This window comes from Stomoxys calcitrans, chromosome 1 (assembly GCF_963082655.1).
Source record: "Stomoxys calcitrans chromosome 1, idStoCalc2.1, whole genome shotgun sequence".
Classification (NCBI taxonomy): domain Eukaryota; kingdom Metazoa; phylum Arthropoda; class Insecta; order Diptera; family Muscidae; genus Stomoxys; species Stomoxys calcitrans.
In genome coordinates, this window is record NC_081552.1 from 136,187,965 (window position 1) to 136,200,024 (window position 12,060).

A 12,060-nucleotide genomic window follows, 5' to 3' on the forward strand; every position below is an offset into this window, starting at 1 on the left:
AAGAGTGGCCTTTCTTGCCCTGTACAAAATATTGGATTTGAAGCTCAGTTTCCTGTCCAGCAAAACACACTGGTATTTTGCGCTTTCTGTAAATGGAACATTCTCTCCACCCAAGAATACAGGTTCCACTGTAGGCAACTTGTATCTCCTACTGAAAAGAACTCTGGGGTCCACCATGGCGGACGCTGTTTGCCCCTTGGCTTGGCACTAGGACATGCTGATACAAGCCAATCATTCAGGGCCTTCGTGATTCGCTTAGCCATTATGTCTATATCCTCCGCAGTTACCACTTCCTTTTCTAGTCTAGAAGGGATAGTGGTGCAGAATTTGTGCCGAAATTTATCCCAATCCGCCTTTCTTCTGTTTAGCCAAGCGACCAATTCTGCAGTATTTTCTCCAAGGTTGAAACTAATATAACGATGATCAGAGAAGCTGTGGTCATCCAACACTTCCCAGTCGCAAATCTTCCACTTATATCTTCCGATACAAAGGTAATATTTAGTACCTCCTGCCTGTTCCTGGTAATAAAGGTCGGTTTATCCCCTATATTACAAATCGCAAGATTGAAACTTATAATATATTCAATAAGCAGCTCACCCCTTTCGTTCACATCCGAACTTCCCCATATCAGGTGATGTGCATTAACATCACTACCTACAATGAGTCTTTTCTTCCCTACGAAAGCAGCTTCAACCATAGTCAGGAGTCAGAAATTCCACCTTACAAGATTCGTTAGAACTTGTCATGATGAGCTTCCGTACGTATCCAGGGACAGATGAGAGAGCTTTGGAACCACTCTTCCTCAGGACACTGGGCACTTGCGGTGTGGACGATTTCTCCTTAGATTCTTCACTAATGCTGCTGTCGAAGTACTATCTGATTTCCGTGCTTCCCCGCTGACGCGCACTTTGAGCCCAGTCCAACCTTGTGACCCACCCTCACAGGGCTTGTCGGGTCCCGTTTCGATGCGATCCCCTCCAGTCTCGATCGTGGACTTTAGCCATGTGGTCGATAGTTCCTCAGCCAAGTGTTCAGCAACAACTGCTGAGTCGTCTCCTGATTCCCCAACCCCATAGCTTCTATATACCTTCGGTTTCAACTTGTTGAATCTGTAGGATACAACCCCTTCAGACTTGTTGATCTGCGAGACAGCCGGAGTTTAATACGAATACTGCCGGTCATTGGGATTACATTCCCTTAGTCTTCCAAGTATCGATTCAGGATCTGAGGGAATCCTTCGTATCCAAGCATGCGCCATTGGTCGAGAAGGAATATCTTTCTTCTTGACAAAATCTAGTGCTGCACCTGGCCAGCGCTCACCAATCTTTTTTATCGCATAATGATACATTTGATTACGGCCTGATACCACCACCGCAGCTGTTGGGTCTCTGGAGTCCATTCTAAGCCTACTCCCGGACTCTAGATCTGCCGCTCCACTGGAAACAGACGCAGATCATCAACCGCCTAATGGATACCTCTATTGCAGCTATCCTTGGGTGACTTAAATTTTTCTTCCAAAAATAATGACCTATTACGAGTTACAGGAAAATTCCTGCGGAGTGAAACAACAATAAATGACATAAGCAAAACGAGTCAATGTAGACATGGCATTATGGAAGTTTGTATACCTAGAAGATCCAATTCTTTCATGATTGACGTCGATTTTACATTGTGGAAAGCATCTTCAATATCAAGAGATGCTCCCATTGTATATTTCTTGACAGCGAGGAAGAGCCGTGAACACTCCCTTTTATATGCATGCTGTTGCTGAGACAAGCGATCTGCTGATACAAGCAGAGTATATCTCCTTAAGTCAAGGAGCCAGTCTATCAGACACAGTTGGTACAGTGATACACCATCAAGGCCTGACGACTTTAAGGAGTCGAAACTTCTAATCGCCCAAAGGATTTTCGGCTCAGACAGTAACCTCCGACGAATGCATGCATACCAGTGACAGCCTCTTCTGGCGCCACGTTGTCCGTTGGAGAATTTCCCGGGAAATGTGTAACAACGTATAGTACTAGTGTTTTCTCATTTTCTCTTGTGGCTTTCGCTCTGTTGAAGAGTTTTCTGCAGTCATTCCTTAGACCAACCATGGCGGTCACTGTTTGCCCCTTGGCATGGCACTAGAACATGCTGACACAAGCGAGTCCTTCAGGGCCTTCGTGATCCGCTTTGCCACTATGTGTATATTATCCGCAGTTTTGACTTCCTTTTCTGGTCTAGAATGGATAGACGTGCAGAATTTGTGCCGAAATTTATCCCAATCCGCCTTTCTTCTGTTGTCAGCAGTATTTTCTCTAAGGTTGAAAATAATATAACGACGATAATAGAGGCTGTGGTCAGCCAACACATCCCAGTCGCATAATCTTCCACTTATGTCTTCCGCTACAAAGGTAATATATGGTACCTCCTGCCGGCTCCTGGTAATAAAGATCGGTATACACAATTTATTACAAATCGCCAAATTGCAACTTATAATATATTCGATAAGCAGCTCACCCCATGCGTTTACGTCGGAACTTCCCCATATCTGGTGATGTGCATAAGCATCACTTCCTACAATAAAGCTTTTCTTCTCTAGAGAAGCGGCTTTAACCAGTGACATAAGGAGGAAGGAGGCATCGTCACTTCCTACAATAAGGCTCTTTTCTTCTTCTTCTATAGATTTTTAGGTTTCAACTTGTTGAATACAACCCCTTCAGACTTGTTGAATTTGCGAGACAGCCGAAGTTTAGTACGAATACTGCATGTCTCCGATCACCTCATCTAAGCTACCAATCTTCCAGTCGGTGGTTGAAAGGTTGGGATTACATTCCCTTAGTCTTCCAAGTATGGACTCAGATCTGAGGGAATCCTTGGTGCCCAAGCATGCGCCATTGGTCGAGAAGGAATATCTTCCTTCTTGACTAAATCTAGTGCTGCACCTGGCCAGATCTCACCAATCTTTTTTTAGCGCACAACTATACATTTCAATTGAGCATTGATCGCCAAAGGCAATTAGTTTGTATCGGCCACGACACCCGCCTACATCGTCACAAACTGGAGGAGACCTCGGAAATTCTGCAAGGACATCGGAGTATACTGATGACAGTCCATTGACTATCCCACTTCAATTATTCCTAGGTATGCAGCCCTGTCCTACTACCTTGTCGACAACTGTCATCACCAAACTGTCCCTAGCGACATTAACAAAGGTTCTTGGACCCATCTTACAATTGTTCGCCCTAGTTTTTTTTTAAGGCATGAGATGCCCTCCAGGTGACCGCAGCCTTTTGGCTGACTGTGATACAGTTTCCGGATCTAGACGTGTAGTCTTTGGGGTAGCCTGTGCAGCGAATTCCCGACCTCAATTTAGGGAGTCTCTCTCCCAAACAGTGAAAGTCTTAGGATAGCACCAAGCCTCTCATTAAACCTGAGACCGATGCGTTTTCTGTTGTTCCAATCTCTTAAAGAGCGTGTTTGTTTGCCGGGGAAGGCCGATGGCCTAGGCAATTTATAGGCACGCGAAGAAAGAATGGGTTCGGCCTTGTCCTTTAGACTCGCACCAGGTGTCTTCGTCAAAAGCCCCTGCTGACCAGTTGTCTGTCGGCTAGTGGTGCCTGCAACAGCCGCTCCACCAGTCGAGGTGTCAGTAGCAGACAACATGCTTCGGCCTGTTACCACCACCGCAGCTGCTGGGTCTTTGGAGGTCATTCTAAGCCTACTCCCGGGCTCTAGATCTGCCGCTCCACTGGAAACAGACGCAGATCATCATTACGTACAACATCATGCAATATTCAACTCCGATTATATGTATCTGGATCGCCGTCTTTATCATGTTATATCCTTATAAAAACCCCCGTATAAATCGACCTCCTGAATTGATTTCTGGACCCTAGTGTGAACAATTCCTATCCAAATTGGCTGAAACTTTGCAAACCGGTTTCTTTAATAACCTCCAACATTTTGTAAAGTTTAGTGTCAATCGGTCCATAACCGTTTATAGCCCTATATAAACCAATCTCGCCCCTAGAGGGCATAATTCTTATCCGATTTGGGCGTTGTGAGCATCCCAAAACTATTTGGCATAATCCAGACTTGATTAGCCCACAATAACATGTCACTGTTTAATCGAAAAACACACTGACAAGCTGAAGGTTGCCAGCAACGACTTTTGCAGAAACTGTGAGGACATCGAAGAAAAAGAGAACACCTTCTATGTGTATGTCCCGCACTAGCAGTCAGAGGGAGTTCCACTTTAGGTTCTCATTTCTTTGAGACCCTGTCTGATTAAGCCGATGTGAACATTCCAAATTATTGGGCTTTTTAAAGCGATCTGGATGGTTCAACGGTAGGATCTAGAAGGTATCTTCCTTCTTCTGTTCCTGTGGTATCACTGGCAAACTGCCAGTTAAACCTAACCTATGTCGCATCTGGACCATAGGTTAGGTTAGGACAACAGGAAATCTAGTTCAACCTCACTGCTCTCTTTCAGCGAAATATGCAAATACGGGTTTTTATGGGCTTCAGACTCTAAACCGGTAGATCGGTCTATATCGCAACTATATCTAAAATTGGTCCGATGGGGACTATGTTCAGTTCGGACAATGAGTGGCCCAGTCCAACTCACTGTTTCCAATTTCAGCGCAATCGGGTTGATTGGCAGATCGGTCTACATGGCAGCTACATATTAATATAGTTTAACAAGATCTCACTGTTCTAAGTTTCAATAAAATCGGACGATAAATGCTTCTTTAAATAGGTGGGTAGGTCCATATGGTAGCTATATCTAATTATGGCTCGATTTGGACCATTCTCGGTTCGGATATCGGATGCCTTAGTACAACTCATGGTTTATAATTTCAACAAAATCGCATAATAAATGTGGCTTTTATGGGCTTAAGATTCTAAACCAGGAGATCGGTCTATATGGCGCCTATATCTAAATATGATCCGATTTTACTCGTTCAAAAACTTAATCTGCGTATAGAAAAAGCTCAATATCTAAATTTTTGACGGCTGTAGTGTGATTACAACAGAGGGACACACAGACATCGTTAAATCATCTTAGAATTTTACAACGATCCAAAAATATATATAATTTGTAGGGTCGGAAACGGGTGTCTCGATGTGTTGCAAACAGAATGACTAAATAAATATATCTCCTTTCCCATGATGATGGATAAAGAAAATCCATTGATAATTTGATCCTTTTTAGTGCCTATAAAAAGAACTTGACAAACCCGATCTATGGTGGGTTATATAATAGATTCGGCCCTTCCGCACTTAGCTCGTTTTCACTTGTTTTGATTTTAAGACAAATCTGTTCGTCGATATGTTTTCGATTTAACGAAAGTAAACTGAAAAGTTATCTCATTTTAATCTAATAATGTAAATTTTGTTTAATTCGCCAAAATAGCAAGTTGGCAAACAAATTTTTGGTGTATTTTAAAGAAATCCGGAGCGGATTTTGGGATAGGAAACCGCTCCACTTCGGGATAAAAAAAAATTTCGCTCCCTCTCCGGCAAAATAGGCCTGCTCTGTTTCACTATGCTTTGCTCCGAAACCTGTTTTCAGCACTCCAACTTAAAAACATCGCAACATATGTTTAAACAATGAAATGCATAGTTTTATTATAAAAAAATAGAAGCGCCTTAATCACAACTTAATTCTTATGACCACATACGGCGGGGAGGTTTAATACAACTCAACCATTCAAATTTTGTCTAAGTCCAGTGAAATCAAATGACAGCTGTCAAAAGGCAAACTCCAAAAGATTTACTATATTGGAAACTACACGACTAAAAACCACTTTACTTTCGATTTGATCTGTAATTTGCACGATTGCCTAATACATCCAAATGTTACAACTTTCAGCGAAATCGGGTCAGAAGTAAACCTTAAATGGGCTGAGGATGGCTGTACCTGTACATCAGAATATATAACAGTTACATTCTTCTATCAGCCTGCCAAATATTAGCGAATTCCGGTAAAAAAAGTGCTCCTTTTATGAGGTTACAAAGCTACATGGGGAGACCGGTTATTATGGGAACAATATAAAAACAATTATCTGTGTCAAATTTCAGCTCAATGGCTTTGTTTAAGAGACTGTGGCGCAATTATCACTGCCAAAGAATTTCACGACGATCAATGTACTTTGAGGGATCGATATGGATACTTCGATGTGATGCAAACTGAATGCAAATGGAAGTTTGCCCATGAGCATTCCATTGAGAAACAGGGGCAAACTTCTCACATATCAATCAATGAGTGCTGAATGGCAAAATAAAAAATTACTCACACTTCTTTAGTTGGTAAAAAATTACCAAAGAAACATGCACTTTTCAAAATTTTGAAAAACCTGCACTTTTGTAGTAAAAATCGGGAATAGGCTCTTCGCAACTTTTGAAGCAAAATCGGAATATGCCAAAACTGGGCAAATATGGCAACTCTGAGCTCATCTACCAGTTGCTTCTCTTAATCTCACTTATCTCATTCTCTCACAATATGGCATTCTAAACACACAAATAACGAATGCTTAGGAGTTGGTATTCTATTTTGCTTTCGGAATAGTCGCTGAAATGTTTAATTGTATTCCGAGCGAAATTTTACAGTAATCATTTGTTGTTATTTTCATACCAAAAGACGTTTCTTATCTGCACTTATGGTTTTATATTTTTTTCGCAAATAAATAAAAAACAAAGCGAACCATTGAAACCAATAAAACAAACAAACATTAAGCCGACATTGTTTTCAAGCGGTGCCACTAAAATTTGTTTTTGGTTTTGACGAAAACACCTGTTTCGAGTCTAAAGGACAAGCCGAACCTATTCTTTCTTCGCATGACTATAACTTGCCTAGGTCATCGGCCTTCTCTAGCAAACCAATACGCTCTTTAAGAAGTTGGAATAATAAAAAGCGCTTCGTTCTCGGGTTTATTGAGAGGCTTGGTGCTAATGATCCTAAAACTTTCACCGATAAGGAGAGAGACTCCCTTAGTTGGGTTCGGAGATTCGCTGCACAGGCTACCCCAAAGGCGACACGTCTAGATTCGGCAACGCTACAACAGTAAGCCAAAAGGCTGCGGTCTCCTGGAAGTCATCCCATGCCCAATAGAACTAAGGCGAACAATAGTAAGATGGGTTCAAAAATCTTTACTAATGTCGATAGGGACAGTTTCGTGATGGTAGTTGTCGACAGGGCTGCATACATGAAATAAGAAAAATCTTAGAGATAGCCAGGCGCGGCACTGGATTCAGTCAAGAAGGAAGATATTCCTTCTCGACCAGTGGCACACGCTTGGATACCTAGGATTTTCTAAGATCCAAAATCCACTCTAGGGAAACTATTTCAACCACCGAATGAAAGATTGGTAAATTAGATGAAGCTGATGGCGACCGGAGGCATGCCGTAATCGTTCTAAACTACGAATGTCTCGCAAACCACAACAAGTCAGAGGAGTTGTATCCTACGGATTAAAAAATTTTAAACTTCTATAGAAGTGGTGGGGTTGGGGAATCAGGAGACGATCAGCGGTTGTTGCTGAACACTTGTCTGTGGAACTACCGACCACATCGCTAAAGTCCGGTGGATTGTATGAGACTGAAAATCACCCTGCCACGATCGAAACAGAAGAGGAAGGCGTCGAGATTGAACCCGACAAGCCCTTTGTGGGTGGGTCATCCGGCTGGTTGAGCTCAAAGTGTGCGCCAGCTGAGAAGGACGGTTATGCAGGGAAAAAAGCCTCATTATACGAAGTGATCTTAATGCACAACACCAGATATGTAGGAGTTTGGATATCAACGAAAGGGGTAAGCTTCTTATCGAATAGATTGTCAGTAGCGATCTATCGATTTGTAATAAAGGGAATATACCTTTATTGCCAGCAACAAGCAGGAGAAACTAGACCATTCCTTTCTATGGGAGGATCTCAGAGGAAGGATATGCCTACAACTTTTCTGATCATCGTTATATTAATTTCACCCTTGGCGAAAATACTGCAGAATAGAAAAAGACGGATTGGGACAAATTTCGGCACACACGACGACTATCCTATCTAGACAAGAAAATTAAGTGGAAACTGCGGAGAAGATAGACATAATGGTCAAGCGGATCACGAAGGCCTTGATTGATTCGCTTGTGTCAGCATGCCCTAGTGTCAATCCAAGGGGAAAACGGAGACCGCCATGGTGGACCCCAGAACTGGTTGGTCTAAGGAAAGCCTGCAGAAAACTTTTCAACTGGACGAAAGTCGCAAGGGCAGTACACGATTGGGACATCTATAAGGCTGAGCTAAGAAAAAAGAAGGGTGAGCTGAGAAAGGCTTAGAACAAATCCTGGGTAGAATTTTTCTTATAATGATTTTTACTAACGCAATTTTATTTATTTACCAAAATATGATATATTTATTCATTAAAACAACTTTTTAACAATTTATTTTTACCAATAAAATAACACATGCTATAATTTGTTTGTTTAATTTGTTTGTGAAACTAAAAACAAATAAACAAACAATAATCATATTCTGAGGCAGATATAATCGGCATTCTTTGAAAGTTTAACTGATATTTTATGACGAAATGTCACCGCGAATAGACAACAATTTTGCATAAAAAATTTTAAGTATCCTTATCCATTTCACAGTTGCAGAAGGATTTTGAGATCTTTCCGATTTGGAAAAAAGTGGGCGATTTTAATTTAGATTTAACCCGGCCGAATTTGTTTGTATTTATTCATACTATGGTTTTTTTGTTAATGGGCGGAAGGTTGCTCAAACAAAATTTCCGTTGCCTTAAGAAATGCATTGACATATCCTACTACGTTTTTCGGCTTCATGGAAAGAAAACTAGTGCTTTAATAATTTTTTGCACCTCGTAATGGATTTATTTGTACATAATGATGCTTAATTTGGATAAATGCGTACTTTGTCAGCTGAAAAATGAGGCAGTTTGGCGAAAACTTTGCTTGATATGCATACCGGGCCTTGAGATAAAAAAATGGAATACATACCTGGGTAGCTCCTATTGTAAGATTTTCGAAGTAATACCGCTTCGCATTCTTTGAAAATGGATAATCATCTATGCGATATGTGTGGGATTCCGTACGCTGGTCCAATTTATTTGAAACATGTCCGTATCCCAGAAACAGAGCAGTTTTCAGCACAACTCGTTCTTCCAAAAGAACAGCACATGGGTTTAAATTAATTGATAGATGCTCCAATATTACCGCGTTTTCATTTGGACTTTGCAAAATTTTAGCTTTAACCATTATAGCATCTTTGGCAACGCCTTCTGTATTCGTTTTAGTCATGTAAAATATAATTGGGCATGCAGTTTCTAATAGTTGGTTGTCAACTTGAAAATTGCCGATTTTTAAATCCAGGGATTTTGTAAACGGCAAAAGAATAATGTCGAGTGCGATGTCTTCAAAAGTGAGGTATGCAATCTCCTCACACGGTGATCGTGACACCATCGATAAGCCAACACCTTTAGCAAGAGCCAATTTTATCTAGAAAATAAAATTGAAAATTATTTAAAAAATACATTTAAACGAGTTTACGAACAATTCATCAGTGACTGATATTTCTTTAGACATCAAAAAATCAACCAGGTCAGGTATGGACAAAAATGGCGCAACGTATTGTGGACTGATAAAACATAAAGGTAAATTTGATTGGAATTGATCGAAAACTGTGAGTTGGACGTCTAAAACGTGGAGATTTTTATTTTTAAGTCTTTAGATCCACATATCTTTACAGACTTAAATAAATATACATATATACAAACAACATTGATATTTAACTAGAATTTAAGTATAGAATAATTTTACTTTTTAATGAGTATCTATCTCATCAAAAAGATGATAATGTTTATTAAAATCTAAACAAATACGACAAAGATGATCACTACTTGCAAAATCGCTTTGATGATATTGAATATTAAGCAGTAAAAAATGTCTCGTTGGTCATGAAGGAGCGTTAATATTAAGCCGGCCTAACCAAAATTCGGGCTTCAAATTCCCGTGTAAAACATTTGAGATGAAAGTGATAATCAACATTTTCCTGCGGCTACTGAGAGTAGGGAGCTTTATTAAAGTTAATCTAAAGGAAGTGTTTGATAATTCCAACCACGACTATGAAGGTAAAATAGTAGAAATTGTTTCTGTACTGACTCAATTTTTTTTCTGTGAATAGTGTAAACCGGATCCCAAATAACGCATCCATATTCAAATTTACTTCGGACAAGAGAAATATATAGTACTTAGTAACTGAGGGATCATCAAATTATTTACTCCATCTTTTCATAAATCCAAGAGAACTAAAAGATTTATTCACCATCATAGAAATATGTTGTCGAAAATTAAATATACGAACTTAGAGGATGCCAAGATCTAGAAACGTTTATTCCATGTCAATTTCACGAGCGTTAAGAAGATAACTTTTTGACAAGTGTTGCATTCTATAGAAAGACATTAATTTACATTTCGAGATATTTAGTTCCATTAAATTTACATTACACCACAAACAAAAATGATTAACATCGAGTTGTAACAAATCCCGATCAGAAGGAACACATAGCAAATGGAAAATTTTGACGGCAACAATATACATTAAGATTGAAGAATTTTTAATAAGACAAGGTAAATCATAAACAGATTAAGTGAATACTGCCCTGTGGAACACCGGATTTCACAATAATTGACTTAGAAAGAGAAATTTTCGTCAAACTACACCAGAAAAACCTTCAAGCACGGTGGCGAAAATATAATGCTATGGGATGTTTGTCTCGTGTACGGCGTTGGATCTATTTTTTGGACAAAAGAAAATATGCACAAAAATCTTTATGTACACATCCTAAATGATGATGTAAGTTTTGAGACCTATATTTTCGTCTGTAAAGAAAGCACCATTTTGTACCTAAATATGCTCATATATCTTTTAGTTGCCGATATACACTGTCAAGGTTTCCTCTTTTTAGTATCTAAATGTACGACTCTCAAAAATTTCCTAATCGCCCAATAGACACTGTCAAGGTGAAAATCTATTTAAATTTTGAGAGCTTTAGCTCAATCTGTTTGAACCGTTGGGTGGAGCGTACGTTTTGTTATATCGCTCCGCAAGAATTTTCCTGTAACTCGTAATAGGTTATTATTTTTTGAAGAAAAATTTAAGTTATTCAAGGATAGTTACGATGGGAGCGGCAGATCTAGAGCCCCAGAGTAGGCTTAGAATGGACTCCAAAGACCCAACAGTTGCGGTGGTAGTATCAGGCCGTAGCATGTTGTCTGCTACTGAAACCTTGACTAGGCTCCACTAGCTGACAGACGATTGGTCAGCAGGGGCTTTTGACGAAAACACCTGGTTCGAGTTTTAAGGACAAGGCCGAACCTATTCTTTTTTCGCACGCCTATAATTTGCCATCGCCTTCCCCGGCAAACCAACACGCTCTTTATAATAGAAGACGCATCGCTTTCAGGTTTATTGAGAGGGTAGGTGCGAATTATCCGAAGACTCTCACTATTTGGGAGAGAGACTCCCTGAACTGGACTCGGGGATTCGCTACACAAACCCCAAAGACTACACATCTAGATTCGGAAACTGCACCGCAGTCAGTCAAAAGTCTGCGGTCACCTGGAAGACATCCTATTACGGATTCAACAAATTGAAACTAAAGGTCTATAGAGGCGGTGGGGTTGGGGAATGAGGAGACGACTTAGCAGTTGTTGCTGAACACTTGTCTGAGGAACTATCGACTACATCGCTAAAGTCTGGCGGATTGCAGGAGATACAATCGAGTAAGGAGGGGATGGCATCGAAACGGGACCTGACAAGCCCTGAATGGGTGGGTCATCCAGTTGGACTGGGTTCAAGGTTTGCGCCAGTGGGGAAACAAGGAACTCAAAAAGTACTTCGGAAGCAGCAGCTAGTAAAGCATCTAAGGAGGAATCGTCCACACCGCAATTGTCCAGTGTCCCGAGGAAGGGTGGTTCCACAGCTTTCTCACCTGCCCCTGTTTGCGTACGGATGCTCATAATGAAAAAATCTAACGAAACTTGTGAGGTTGAACTCCTGGTGGAAT

The 12,060-nt window shown here is 40.5% G+C and overlaps 1 protein-coding gene across 1 annotated transcript in view; it reads right to left on the reverse strand.

The window, feature by feature from the left end:
* Positions 1-12,060, reverse strand: part of LOC106094757 (intermembrane lipid transfer protein Vps13D) — a 502,283-nt gene that overhangs the window by 81,381 nt on the left and 408,842 nt on the right. Inside the window, exon 17 of the mRNA XM_059360895.1 lies at positions 8,993-9,490. Coding sequence (XP_059216878.1) covers positions 8,993-9,490 — 498 coding nt within the window. The remainder of the gene's footprint in view (positions 1-8,992; positions 9,491-12,060) is intronic.